General features: G+C 41.9%; 1 protein-coding gene across 2 annotated transcripts; it reads left to right on the top strand.

Moving 5' to 3' along the window:
* Positions 1 to 243: 243 nt before the first annotated feature.
* On the top strand, positions 244 to 13,607 carry LOC147250889 (uncharacterized). 2 transcript variants are annotated; one of them, XM_086221351.1, is made up of 8 exons: positions 244 to 875; positions 6,676 to 6,808; positions 7,989 to 9,090; positions 9,228 to 9,358; positions 9,533 to 9,696; positions 10,722 to 10,876; positions 11,098 to 11,183; positions 12,763 to 13,607. In XM_086221351.1, exons 1-8 carry the CDS (start codon positions 531 to 533, stop codon positions 12,861 to 12,863), a joined length of 2,217 nt encoding a protein of 738 aa, XP_086077477.1. In that variant the 5' UTR covers positions 244 to 530; the 3' UTR covers positions 12,864 to 13,607. The 2 variants fall into 2 exon arrangements, with proteins under 2 accessions (XP_086077477.1, XP_086077476.1); XM_086221350.1 differs by having other exon boundaries at positions 249 to 875; positions 9,225 to 9,358.
* Positions 13,608 to 15,019: the final 1,412 nt, after the last annotated feature.

Genomic DNA, 15,019 nt, shown 5'->3' with positions numbered 1-15,019 from the left:
TGCTTTTTTGCAGGGTGTAATCCGTCTTTTCTGTGCGCGGGGCAGATTTGCAGCTCAAAATTCTGATAGCGTTTAAATGCAGCTGTCCTGATATTATGGCGTAGTTGTGGATTCCCTTCATATTATTTCTCCCGACAAAGAGCGATTTAACGTGAGTAGAGTTAAGGAAGGGCCGCTGCTGCCTGGCTCAATGGTTCACTCAGCGATGAGGAGTTAGCATAACGTCTTGTAGTGCACAGCCTGCCGGATTCATTGGTGCAAGAAGATTTGGCGATTTCTGTGCTGAAAATAGTAAAATATTTTATTTATAAGAGTTCAGGGAAGAATCCACCGAAAACTCCACCCAACTAGCAGATACTGTCTACCGAGGATAGCTGCCGCCAGCTGCTCCTGAAACGAGGAGAAGACGGCAGTGTTTTGTTTTCTATATGGCGGCTGCGGCTTGAGTGAGTCGGCGATGAAAGGGAAAAATTGAAGACTTTCTACCCTGCGGCAACTACTCAGTCATACACATACAGCTGTGGATAACCATGGGGCCCTCTAAAAACTGGTCGCAACTCCACTGTCGCTTGACTTTGCAGAATTGGCGAAGTAGCGGGATGACGTCAGCCAAACCAGGAACCTCTAGGAGACGAAGAAGAAGAAGAATGAAAGTCGCGTGTCAGCTGCCCGCCGGCTGCAGAACGACTCCGGGTCTCAGCCAAGAGCCAACGGAAATCATTCCCTCTCACTCTATCAACATGACTCCTCAGCGGCGGCTCGTCCAGCAACACCCTTCCACTGTTACCCAGAAATTACAGTTAACATATAAAATTGTAGTAATTGAAAACGCCCGGAATAAACTTGACCAAGAACTACGCAGTTTGACGAACAAGGTAAGCTAGCGCCAGGTTCACGCGCACGCAGTGTTCCGTTACAAAGCACATGCCCAAAAATGTAATATGTAACGTATTGCATTACATTGTCTAATCTGAGTAACGTATTATGAAAACTTGTATTACCTCCTCATTGAATTGCATTTTATAAGGATAGGAATGCGGCTATCGAATCCTGCTAACGAAACAGGCCTATTATGGTGTGTTCTTCTGCTCCAACTGTCTGAATGTGTTGGCCCAAGTCTCCCAGAAATTGCAGTTTTATTTTGCTGTCAAGGAACCAAGACTATAGGAGTATGTTAACACAAAAGATGTTTAACTTGGTTAAAAAAAGAAGAATTAACTAATTTTTTTTTCAGTTAATTTATTTGCTCCGCTGTGAAAAGTGGGAAAGTAGACAAACTTAAAATGTTTCTGTACAGGATTTACATCCAACATTTTGTTAGTGCATTGGTGTTGCTACTTAGAATCTGAAAATTTTAAAAAAGCACCTGAAAAAACCTGTATTTTCCCTGATCCACCTACTGGTTTAAAGGATAAAAACATAGAAGGATTATGTGAAACGTAAATATTGTCTTTTGATTAAAGCTGAGTATATTCAGATTAATGTGTTTAATCCATTAAGAATGACTAAAAACTGTTCATTAAAACAAAACAGAAGCTCAAACTTAATGTGATGATGGCAAAAAAAAAAAATCCTTTTTTAAACTATGCCATCAAATATCATTTTGCCCACATGAAACAATGTTACACTGAAAACAAACTTCTTGGTAATGTGACAACAAATGCTAGCAGGAAAAACCTATCCAAAATGTCAAAGTTGTACAGAACATAGGGTGACAAAAAGTGTTGCTTTCATACGAATGTCAAATGAAAAAAGACAATTAGTTTTGCAAGAATAATGAAGCTGTCAATGTACGTGCGTTGTCCGTGAGTGCCTATGAATCTGAAGACCAGTGTTTTTCCCCACCTACCGACATATTTGACCCGCCTACTCAACATGTCAACACTCCAGTAAAGGCAGCTGGAGAGCCTGTTCAAAGTGCTCATCTATCATTCTGTTATGGTGCTGAGTGAAACTAAGTTCTCCCTGGCTAAAAAGACGCTCGACAGGAGCACTTGATGGCAGAATAGTGTTGTACTTCAAGAAGAGGGCTCTGATCATTGGATATATCTTCAGTGACTTATCTGGATCTTAGAGGTACCTCTGCACCTCTTCCTCCACTGATGAACATGTCACCTGTGCTGTCTCAAAAGTAAAGAAGTTGTCATCATCATCTTCTTGATCACCTCCAATTGTGGCAGTCCCGGTGGTGCCGGCATCCTCAGAAGGCTCTGTGTGAAGAAGACGAGTCTCCTGGACCATTGCTCTTTTCATGGCTTCCCTCTCTTCATCAGCAAGCCACCACAGTCAAAACTTTGGGATGGTGGAAGCCGCCATCCTTGCCTCACGGGAGGCCAACACCTGCCCAAATCGGGTGTCAATGACTTTTATAATAGCTGAGAGGATTGAGAACTGCACTTGTGTCAATTTGTGGCTTTTAGGCTCAGAATGGTGGGAACTATTAATCCAAAGAAGCAGTTCTTTTCTCCTTGTAGCAGGTAAATCGATCACATTGAGCTGACGCTCAGTGAGACTCATTAACTTCTCTATTGCATGATACTCTGAGCTCCTCGTAGTCACTGAAGGTACCACACATCTCATTTGGGCAATTTCATCAGTTGCATCAGCAGGACCTGATGAGAGATTAGCCTTATTCCAGAATGCAACACATTTTGACATTGCACTTCTGTATAATTTTCGAGAAGCACCCTGTGAGGCAGCTTTATCAAGATCAGTTGTGGCAACAAAATTCAAAGTATACGCAGCGCACCGATGGTGACGTGGTTAAAAAAAAGTTGAGTTCCTCTTGCTCCTCTTGAAGATCTGCAGAGACATCAGTAAACTGCACATCATCTGTGCTGTCCATTTCCATTTCACATCCTCCAAATTCATGGAATGCCTTTACGCAGTTGCTGACATTGTCAGTGACTGTGGGTATTGACTTTGCCTTGGATCTGAAATCTGCATAAACCTGACTAATTTTGGCAGCAATGACATCATATTGTAAGTGTGGTGGCCCCTTATCCTTTCACATGCCAATGCAGCAGACCTTCGATCGAATGTCTCTGGCTCAGTCCAGTGACAGGTAATTCCCAAGAAACTCCTATGATGAGCCATCCATATATCTGCTGTTGTGCACGTGGTTTGAACATCCTGAAGAATTTCTGTAAGTGCCTCCTTCATATTTTGAGATCCCCTTTCAATGAGCAGCATCAATGTTTTTCTGCACATAGGTGTCCTACCCCCACTTATTCCTTCGATCATCTTACGGAGTGACACTCTCCACTAATGAAAAGGGCTACTCATCTGCAATTATGTACTCAAGAACCAGAGAGTTTACTTTCCTCTGGGTGATTGCTGAGTGTTGTTTGTTTGAGTGGAGGTGGGATGGCCATGGCATTTTGTTCACCATCATCATACGATACCTTTTTTGCTCTTTTCCCGACACTGGAATGTTTCTGCTGGAATTGACAAAGACAGAAAAAGCAAAAATTTAATAATATTGAAATTGTTAATGCTGGGAAGAGGGCTAAGCCTAAGAGAAAAAGGTCAAGGCCTAATTGTAGGCCTGCACGTGTGTAGGCAAAATAAAATGTCCTATAGACACTGATGGTGTCGTTACACTTTACAGTAATTATTATGCATTGCCTACTCACTCATATGATGATTATCTGTTTTAAATGTAATACATGTATAATGTGTGTGTGTGTGTGTGTGTGTGTATATACACACTACCAGTCAAAAGTTTGGACATGCCTTCTCATTCAATGTTTTTTTTTTTGATTAATTTTGACTACTTATACATTGTAGATACATGCTGAAGACATCAAATCAAATATATGGAATTATGTGGCAAAGAATAAATGTTAAATAAATCTAAATATGTTTTATATTTTCGATTCCTCAAAGTAGCCACCCCGTGCTTTGTTGTCAGCGCTGCAAACCCTTGGCCTTCTCTCAAAGAGCTTCATGATGTCATCACCTGAAATGGTTTCCACTTCTCAGGTTGGCCTTGTCAGGGTTCATTTGTGGAATTGCTTGCCTTCTTAACAGGGTTGGGAGAGTCAGTTGTGTTGTGTAGAAGTCAGGTTGGTACCCAGCTGACAGTCCTGTTTGACAACTGTTAGAGTTCATGGCCAGAACCAATCAGCTGATAAAGAGAAAGACAGTCCATCATTACTTTAAGAAGGTCAGTCAGTCTGGGAAATTAAAAAACTTTGAATGTGTCCCAAAGTGCAGTCACAAAAACCATCAAGTGCTACAACAAAACAGGCTCACATGAGGACCTCCCCAGGAAAGAAGACTAAGAGACTCCTCTGCTGCTGAGCATGAGTTCATCTGAGTCACCAGCCTCAGAAATCAGAAGTCACCAGCACCTCAGATTAGAGCCCAGATAAAAGCCACACAGAGTTCTGGTAGCAGACACGTCTCTACATCAACTGTTCAGAGGAGACTGCGCCAACCAGGCCTTGATGGTCAAACAGCTGCCAAGAAACCACTGCTGAGGAAAAGCAACAAGCAGAAGAGATTTGTTTGGGCCAAGAAACACAAGGAATGGACATTGGACCAGTGGAAATCTGGGCTTTGCCCAGTTTCATTTAGCAGATGCTTTTGTCCAAAGCGATGTACAGATTGCCCCAAATTTGATGTCTTTGGTTCCATCCGCTGTTTCTTTGTGTGATACAGAAAAGGTGAACGGATGGTCTCTACATTCATGGTTCCCACCATGATGCATGGAGGAGGAGGTGTGATGATGTGGAGGGGCTTTGCTGGTGACACTGTTGGGGATTTATTCAAAACTGAAGGAACACCGAACCAACATGGCTACACACAGCATCCTGCAGTGACATGCCATCCCATCTGGTTTGCATTTAGTTGGACCATCATTGCTTTTCCAACAGGACAACGACCCCAAACACACCTCCAGGCAGTGTTAGGGATATTTGACCAAGAAGGAGAGTGATGGAGGGCTGCGTCAGATGACCTGGCCTCCACAGTCACCTGACTTAAACCCATCAGAGATGTTTTGGGATGAGATGGACCGTAGAGTGAAGACAACAGGGCCAGCAGGTGCTCAGCATCTCTGGGAACTCCTTTAAGACTGTTGGAAAACCATCTGAGGTGATGACATCATGAAGCTCATCAAGAGAAATCTAGAACTCCACAGTTTCATTTAGCAGAGGCTTTTGTCCAAAGCAACGTACAGCACAAGCAAGAATTTAGACTGAAGGGAAAAACCTGAGTGAGTACGCCAAAGTGCTTCAAGGTTGATTGGCAGGTGCTGCCATCTAGTGGTGGAAGAAGTCCCAGTTTTTTTTCTTTCTTTCTTAATATAATTTAATCACAACTGAACACAACCAATAATTCAACATCAACAATATCTTTCAACATCGAACACGTTCAATATACAACATTGTTCGTGCTAAGTATTCACTGAGACCTGGGTCTTAAGCGTCTGATCATTCTACCCCTGAGGGCAAAGAGGAGAGGGGCCAGATTTAAGTGCCTAGGTGTTCCCTGAAAAGGTGAGTCTTCAAAAGTCTCTTACAAGTAGAGAGGGACTCCGTGGATCGTATGGAGTTGAACGCCAAGAGTTCAAAGCAGTAATTAAAGCAAAGGGTGGCTATTTTGAAGAACATTGAATATATAACATGTTTGGAGTGATTTCACACTTTTTTGTTTACTACATAATTCCATATGTGTTTGTTTTATAGTTTTGATGCCTTCATTGTTAATCTGCAATGTAAATAGTCATGAAAATAAAGAAAAACCATTAAATGACAAGATGTGTCCAAAGTTTGACTAGTCATGAAAATAAAGAAAAACCATTAAATGATAAGGTGCATCCAAAGTTTGACTAGCTGTGTGTGTGTGTGTGTGTGTGTGTGTATAAAATTATATATAATTATATATAAAATTTCCCATGGACCTTCCCCTCTTTTTTTTTTTTTTTTTTTTTAAGCCTTGTCCGTTTCATATGGTATCTGCTCTTTAAAATATGCGTCCTCCTGATAGTCTTTCTGGCAGGAGACGTCTGCTCACCAAGAACAAATAGTGGTCATGTCCGTATCCCAGCCAGCAGGTCACAGTGGGTGAAAGGATCTCATGCAAGGCCTGTCATTTTGAGGCTTCATGGTTAAGTTTAGAAAAACACTGTGGCTTGTGTTGAAATAGAACCTTTCACAATGTCGACAACTTTCTGGCTGACAATCTGTTGGACTTTTCTGGCAGACAGCCTTTGAGGCAAACTTTTCCCATGTGTTCCACTGCAAACAAAATCAGACTGGGTACAAATAAACAAACCAGATCTTAATTGGCAGCCATAGATAATGTTTTATTCTAATAGAAGGAGCCAGCACAACAGCTAAAGGTCAGTAGGTAGTAGTTTCTGATTATTTTAATGTTCACCATGGATCTCTCAAGTTTTAGACTAATTCATTACTTTTTGTGTCCACTTACTGATAAATTGGTCATGGCCATTAGTTTCACACAAAAATAAAAAAAGAATTCTGAAACATGCCGAAATTTTTCCCATGATTTATGAAATGAATGGATTGGTTATCAAAATGTTTTTAATGTCAACTAGCTTACGTCATCTAATAAGGTAAAATCTGCCTTTTTACAATCTTCTTAAAGTACAAGTATTTGTTTTTACTATGACTTTTCAATGCCTCTCAAGGTTGTCTTCTCCCTCAGGCCTACGATGAGGTCCAAGGTTTCCTGAGCTCGTCTTGTCCCACCGGTGTGTTCACCGAACTCTCAAAATCCTTGGATGTTAAATGTCAAGCTATTCACAAGCTCTCGGCTCTACTGAAGGACATAACTCTTGGTAAGTTGATGTGTCAGACACATTTTAACCATCGGCCATTGTCTGCCTTGTGTATGGACAAATACCATCATGTTGATGAAGATGGGGGCCTCAACTCAAACACCTTTTTAAAACACGTATGAAAGAGCCTTTATCAAGATTAGTTTTCTGTGTCTCTGAGAAGGAAATAATAACTCACAATCAACCAAGTAAACATTAGCTATTGGACAAATGGTTAAATTTAATATTGTTAATGGCTTAAAGTTTACCAATCAACACATCTCTAATTCTAGCAGAAATCTAAGTGCTTCACACCACCCTTGTCTGGTCCAAACTATGGAACCTGACAGCACTAAAGTTACAGGTTTGAAACCTCCACCAGATCTGTAGGTCTAGACTAAACAGCTGAGTAGTCTTTGGTCCAGGTCTTTTGGGACCCCAGTTTAGCTTCTTTCTAACTATGCATACATTTAAATGTATTCGCAAGTTATTTATTGAAACTGTTTTTTTGGCTTCACATTCTAACAGGAGGCAGCAAATAGGTTTACATTCAGATGTAAACTTTGCATTCATATACAGAGACTGCAGCAGGCACTTTTTGTCTTACGTGACAGTCATACAACCATCACATTCAGTTACCAGGTTATCAGATGAACGTTTCCAAAACATTCTACAGTTGTACATTGCTACATTAGCTCCGCCCCCGGAATGCTATCTTTACACACCTTACAAGTTCCCGCCGTCTTGCTCGAAGTGCTTCAGAATAAGGATATGTTGAGTTAGCTAACGGCTAATGCTACACTTTTGCACTGCAGGCTGCTGAGAGGGGAAAAAAAAGGTTCATTAAAGGTCCAGCAGAAATTATGGAAATGTGGATCAGTGCTGTCAGTCTGATATCAGATACATGAACTACGTCAATATCAGAACTGATAGCAATATTGGATCGGGTCCCGACATGTCAGTGATGAGGACAGGGCATGTCAGCTTCTTTAGTGCTCTCATATAATTGCAGTGTGAAATCCAAACTAACTGGATCAGATGATCTCCCCAAAACAATAGCGTTCGTACACCTTAGACCTTTGGGTATTAAAATCCCTAAGACTACTTCCACTACCATAAATTTCCTGTGTGATATTTAGGGAAGTATTTTCTGTGCAACTTTATTCATCTAAATACTTCTTTTTCTGCCTTCTGTCGACAGAACCCCGTGTTTGTCTGCAGCCAAATGATAAAAACGGGTTGAGAACAAATCATCAGCCACCCACAAACAAAGGAATCCTGACCAGTGACGTCCTCAAGTTCGGGCCCATGCTGCAGAATTCGCTCATGGCTTGCTCCATAGCCAAAGCAGTGCAGGTGCTTGGAGCCACACTTTCCCTGCAGCAGCTGAAACATTTAATTGTGTCCCAGCCTACAGTCCAGGAGGATGAGATGACATGCAACATCTCGTCCAGCTACAACAGCTCTGTTGTGACTACAAGCTCGTCCTGTCGCCTAGAGGCTACAGAAGAAACACAAGTTGTTTTCGAGGCGTCAAGCCAACCAGATGCTGTGATCCTTCCTCTTGCCATCATTCAGAGTCCCGAGATTAACACAGAGAGGCCACCGCTACTATTACCTCCCTTGAAAGCTATACTCCCCGAGATCAGTAACCCTAAACCCACCAAAATAACCCCGCTAATTAGCTGGGGACGTGAGTACGATGTCCAGGTGCAGCACCAAAAACAAACCTCCTCTCAGCTGCTGCACTTCCTTAGAGCAAAGGCTAAAACCATGGGTGCACTGGAGGTCACTGTTCTGGAGTGGCATAAAACCTGCATTTATAATTCCAGCCACTCCTTCAGCCATGTGGCTGATGGTCTGATGGATGCAGTAACCCCCAAAACACTGCACTCAGATTCTGAATTCCCTATCTTCAGGGTCAAACGTGGCGAGCCAAGTGGCTCCCTGACCTACACATGTGTTATTGCAACCAAGACCGACCTGTGGGACATTGCACACATCGTCACTGAGGTGGGACAGGAGAGCACCGACGACAGCTGCTCTGAAAGTGGCGAGGCTCAGGTGGAGAACTCCTGTGTGACCCTCAAGTGTAACAGCAACACACTCTCTTGCACAAATGCCCAGCATGAGAATAAATCTGCTGCTGCTAAAGCACCAGAAACCCGAGCTGTAACCATCCGGGAATTTCAGATCCAGAGGTTTGATGAGATGGAAGTTGTGGTGTCTCATATCGTCAGTCCAGGAAACTTCCACATCCAACATGCTGACTCAATCACAAAGCTGCAGGCTCTTGTCACAGAGTGAGTTCCTCAAATGATCACCTGACCAGCAGCCACTTTTTTCATTATTGTCCTCTTTGTAGATTTTTTTTTTCTTTGTAATATATTCCACCTATTTCTGGTTGCTATTATGCTTTTTTCCCCTCGTTTTGCAGCAGCATGAAAGCCAGTAGTTCATATGCCAAGCAGAACTGCATTCCAGACATTGGAACCTTAGTAATGGGCTGGTTCCCCACGCCAGAACAATGGTGCAGGGCTCAGGTGACAAAGATATGCGGAGTAAGTGGAGGTGGGTCCAGCAGCTGTGTGTGTGTGTGTGCGTGTGTGTGTGCGCGCGTGTGTGCGCACGTGTGTGTTGGAATGGCTTTGCAAATGCATACCTCTAGGTGGTAGCAGCGTCATTTAACCGTAGCGGCTGGGTGTCTGTTTAGCTGCCATGCTCTCTTGTCCTTTTGGGTGTTAGATAATAGCGCTGTTGATGGAGCCAAGGGAGAGACATCCATCAAGGTGGAGGTGAGAAGGCTGGATCACGGTGATGCCGCCGTTCTGTCACTCAGCAACGTCAAGGAGCTGACCCCAGACATGGCCGACCTCCCAAAGCAGTCAGTGCAGGTCTCACTGGCAAATGTGGGTTGCTCTGTCTTTTTAACAGCCTCCTCATTTCACGCATGTTGGGTTGTTCAAAAGTACCAAATGCCTTTTCCTGGTGGGGGGGGGGGTGATTTGCATCAATGAGACATTAAATGAGAGCTGCAAAAGTTCATTGATTATTTGATGGAAAGAAAATAAATTTAAATGAGAAAAATTTTTAGAAACATGTTTCATATTTTCTTGTTCTAGACTCAAAAATATGAGAATTTGCGATTTTTTTGTCATTCATGATTGAAAATGACATACAATTTCTTTGTTTTGGATTGCTGGATGGACAAATGTGAATTTGGACGCATGACTTTGGGCTCTGGGAAACTGATTTTTCAACTCTTTCTTGAGATTTTGGGGACTTAACAATTCTTTGATTAAACATTAAAACAATAGGCAGATGAATCTATGCTAAAATAATTGTTAGTTACATTTATACTTTTGATCGCATCAAAACGACCAAAGAAAGATCTACTATCCATTTTCAACCCAACAGCTCACAGAAGAGAAGAGGAAAAACATTCCATGCAGCGTTCCTCTGTAGCAAACCCACCCTGTAACCCATGTGAGGCCCGAGCAGACAGGCAGCACCACTGTCAGCTAGTGGCCTGTTAGTCATGGCAACCCAGAACTGACGTGCATGTGTACTCAGGAATTGTGTTTCACTCAGTGGTGGTATAGAAGGAACGATCACATGTTTTGTTGTTGTTGTTTTTTCTTGTATTTGCTAGTATTAGAGCAATTTTTCAGTTTGATAAATCTCTACAACCTTTTATCAGCGAGCACATGAACAGTGATGATCAGATTTTCCCAGACAGGCAGGCGGATGATCCCTCTCAGGATTTGCATACATACAAATGGTTAATACACTGAGCTCGGCTGTGATTGTACACAGACGGGTTTATTGGCTTTGGTCCTCGATTAGTCACAGTCGTAACTATCGCTTAGTGATAAAGAAAGGAAATGTTTTATCTCCGTTCATGGTTTGTTGTGCGTGTCCCCCCCCCCCTCAGGTGAAGCCCATTAATGGGAAAGATTGGTCTGAGGAAGCGGTGGGCTGGTTCAAAGCCATGGTGCACAACAGGATGCTGTACGCCAGACTTTACACGGAGGGACCAAATGTTACAGTGGAGCTCTTCCTGGAAAAGGGGAAGCTTGGAGCTATGAGGTACACAAGTATGAAATGTGGCCAATTATTTGAGTCATAAAGTGAGATTATCTGATTTCTAAATGATGGAAAAACTAATAAAGTCATTTATTGACAGTGTAAATTGTTACTGGCAACGAGTGTGTAATTTTATTACGACAGCTATTAAAATTGGTATTATATGTGTGTGTGTGTGCTAAGTGTTGCTGAAACGCTCTGGTGTTATCATTGTTGTGTTTTAGGCGGGGTGCCTCGCTGTCTTTGCGACTGGCCCAGAACGGACACGCCAAACACAGCAAACTGAAGAATATTGTTCGCATGAGGAAAAGTAAGTCAGTGTAGCTGTCATGTCCTCATGGGTTGGAATGTGCTGGAATATGAATACTTGGAAAAACTGCTTGAATTTCACCATATTCTAGTGTTTCCTCCACCAAAAAAAAAAAAAGAAAACACTGTTGAACTGAAAATCTTCAACGTTCCAAATGAAAGTATAATGTCATGTCTGATTGTCTCCCGAAGTCCAAAAGGATCATGAATGAAACGATCCACGTTGGCCTAACACATCCAGCATTTACTGTCCATCAGGTGGTTCAGAGCTGGCCCTTTTAAGTGTGAAATAATGACTATTTAAAGTTAAAGCCATGGAATTCATGTGAAAAGTAGTATTTAAATTGAGTGTAGGGCCACTGACCTCATACGTATGGTTTAGCTCCTGCTGCGTGTTCTGTTGACTCGCCCAGTGCAGCCCACGCTCACCTTCACACTGACCCATTACTACGTCGTCTTTATTCGATCAACGCAGAGTTTTTGTTGCGCTGTGTCAAACACGTCCACCGCGTCGATGCAGAGACGAGGGGCCACGGTCCCGTCCAGCGCCTACACTTACATCCTTCTGCGACATATTAAGAGTTTCGGTGAACGAGGCAAAGCTGCTACAACTCTCAAGAGGAAAACTATATTTGATTTTAAAACTCGTTCAACAAGTGGCTTGATAAATTAATCTTGATAGCTTTTTATTTGCAAATCTTTTTATTGTAGTCTCAGTAAAGAGTGTTAAGGTATTAAGGTACGTCAGTCTTTCGCATCATCCCATTGGCTGTGTCGCGTAAAGACAGTTTATACTCTGTTCACTCTATTTTGTGTGTGATATTTTGCCTTTTTGCTGTTGATTTTATTTCGATTGACGAATTCCACGATTCCATCCGTCTTTGTCTCATCAGGCCCCAGATGATTGATTGATTATATATTTATTTATTCCATGGTTGCTTGCGTGGGAGAAATTTTACCACTGGAAACACTAGATTGATTGCTGTGGCTACAGAGAAACTCTATAAACTTGATTTTTTTATGCCTCCGTGTGGTGGAGCTGTGAGCCAGATGGCATCATGCTGTCCGTCAGTCCCATTCTCATTAACACGAGATCTCAGGAAGATTTCCTCAAATGTGGCGCAGTTGTACTCAAGAATGAACTGAAACTTGTTGGGGGTCAAAGGTCACTGTGACATCACATCTGTCATTCTCATGAACAAGATATCTTATGAATGCCTGCAGGAAATGTCATTATATTTGGGACAAAAGCCTTAACTACACATGATGATTTCTTTAATGTCAGATTGATTTGTCATTCTAATATTTGTCTGGACATGTTTGAAAAAAAAATCACCTGCTGTAAAGACAAATATGGAAAGAAAAAAAAATACTAAAAGGGGTTATAGCCTGTTTAGGTGAGGTGGAGGCCCTATTTCTATTTCACAATTGAATGAACAGGAACAGTTGAGATGTGATCGTGAAGTCATCAGAAATGAAAGAACTGAGCTGTAAGAACCCTGATCCAAAACGCCGTGCGACTCCCCTTCACTCAGAACCGTCACTCTTAATCCTCCCTCCAAATCTTGTTCTGCTTTCAGGCTCCGTTCAAGTGAAAATGAGAAAAAAGGAGTCCGACTGGGAGAAGTACCTCATCTCCTGCTACGCTCAACGTAATTCAGGCAGCACGGAATGTGCCTAGTTTTATCTGTGTCCTTTTGTCAGATGTCAAGTACAAATGGCAGCCGCGCTATGCAGAAGATATTTAAATATTCTTAAATAAGAAAATTTGATTTGATTTCATTTTTGATTTGCCATCTGTGTACAAGTAGACCGTAGTGCTAACAGACAAACTACTGTGATTGGCACCAGAACAATCGGTGGATATTCAGTCGTAAAACACCATGAATAAAATGTAGGAATAAGGCATTGACTGTATTTATTTGTTACTTTGCACTCCAGAACGATATGACTAAGCCTGGTGAACGTGATTGAACTAAAAGCGTGTCTCTTTTCATCATTGCAACATCAGTTTCTATTTTGCATTCATGCTGTAAGTTTTATTTGATTCTTAAAGATGTTTACTCAGTTGTATTTGAAGAGATGATACAAAATAGGTTCTAGTGCTTATTTTTGCTGAGTTTTTTTTGTTGTTGTTTTGCTTTGGGTTTTTTTGTTCAAAATGATGTATTAAGTTGAATGTTTCAAACTCGAGATGTAGTTTTGTATTGTGTGTGTTATACTTTTCCATAACAGCAGGAGTGTGCCAACGGACCAGAACTCCGCAGCTATTAGATGGTACCAGTTAAGTGGAATATCTGCCCTCTATTATATCCCACCGTCTGCAAGCCACAAACAGTAGGCCTACGTTTACATATTTTAAATTAATTGTTGCCTTTTCTGTAACTTGTACGATGGCATAGTTGTGTAATAAAAACCCTTCTCTCCAACCAACCCCCCCGTGTCTGAATATATCACGGTGTATGCGAGAATATAAATGAGGTTTGGTTCATTGAAAGAACTGCCAGACCACCCAAACCCTCCCACCAGGCTGGTCATCAGTGACGCAGGAAGGGCTCCCAGCACAGTGGGCCCCTGTAGGTCATCTGACCGTGCACCACATTCTGTTCTCACTCGCTTTTCACTGTCCTACTGTGAAAGATTGTAGCCTCTGCTGAACAGCTTGCGCTCGAGTGAATAGTGACATCTGGACACACGTTAGCAGCCGTCTCTGCAGTGACGTTGAGCTCAGCTCACTTGTTAGCAGACGTTCACCATGATGGACTCTAAATTTGTTCCATCATCCTGAACCTGAGTGACTGATGTGTCTCATCCTGTGTTTGTGTGTTGAGTTGAATATATTTCTTGTTTATTGCAAAGAGATTTTACGTGAGAAGTAGTCAGACCGAGTGTTGGCATGTGCACACGATAGATCTTATGATCTATTAATACAGGAATTTGTTCAACAGTTAATTCACAAATTGCTTGAAATGAAAGTGTATTGTGGAAGATTAATGTTTTCATTTTAAAGTGAACAGTTACCTAAAGTAGAAAATATTTTATTTCCTGCAAACAAAATTTTTCTAAATGTCATCTAAAAGGAGCCTAATAAACACACTGGGGGAAGTAATAACGTGAGTTGGTTGAAGATGTAGTTGAGGTATTCAGTAGTTTTGGGATATCTGACCTTTCCTACCTAGAGAGATTTATTAATAAATGACTCAAGATAGGTGGTTGTCAAGTGTTTGGTGTCCTCTGAAGTTTGGTAAAACAGTATTATGAGGCTCTCTTTACTAAATAACTGACTAGCCGGTGAAAAAAACCACATCGCTGTTGTTCTCTCTGTGCACCGTTATTGTGCCAGCGCATCGAAATTTGTTCTTCTGTGCACTGCAAGATGTAAATTTGATTGACAAGCCTTTCTAAGTCTAGGAACAGAACTGTGAGAGGAGGGCAGCTTATTCCAAGCTTTGTCTCATGGGAGGCCAAGCGTCTCAGACTGTAAATCTTAAATAACATTTTGTGATATAAACCATGTTTATATCTCTGGTGAGCAGCTCATGTATTTTCTTGACAAATCCACAATCTTGTCAGTGACTCTCCTCTAGATGTCAGTGGCTCAGGTCAAAAGCTGCCTTCCCTTCCCTTCCCTGCCCTTCCCCTACCCTGCCTAGCACAATAAATAATGTGACAGGCTGAGGCCTTTTGTGTCCACACAGATTCCTTCTTTTGCCCGGGGTAGGCGGAAATCGAGGCGTTTGATCTGAATTCTAAAGAGTCTTGTTGCAGCCCAATAAAGGCTGCCATTGTATGTAAATAGTTTATATAAGAGCATATGACTGCTACGGTGCAGGGCAG

This window comes from Aulostomus chinensis, chromosome 13 (genome assembly GCF_037954235.1).
Source record: "Aulostomus chinensis isolate RoL2024-O1b breed Wild chromosome 13, RoL_Achi_v1.0, whole genome shotgun sequence".
Classification (NCBI taxonomy): Eukaryota; Metazoa; Chordata; class Actinopteri; order Syngnathiformes; family Aulostomidae; genus Aulostomus; species Aulostomus chinensis.
The sequence above is the reverse complement of the archived record's forward strand: the minus strand, read 5'-3'. Positions and strand labels throughout refer to the sequence as shown.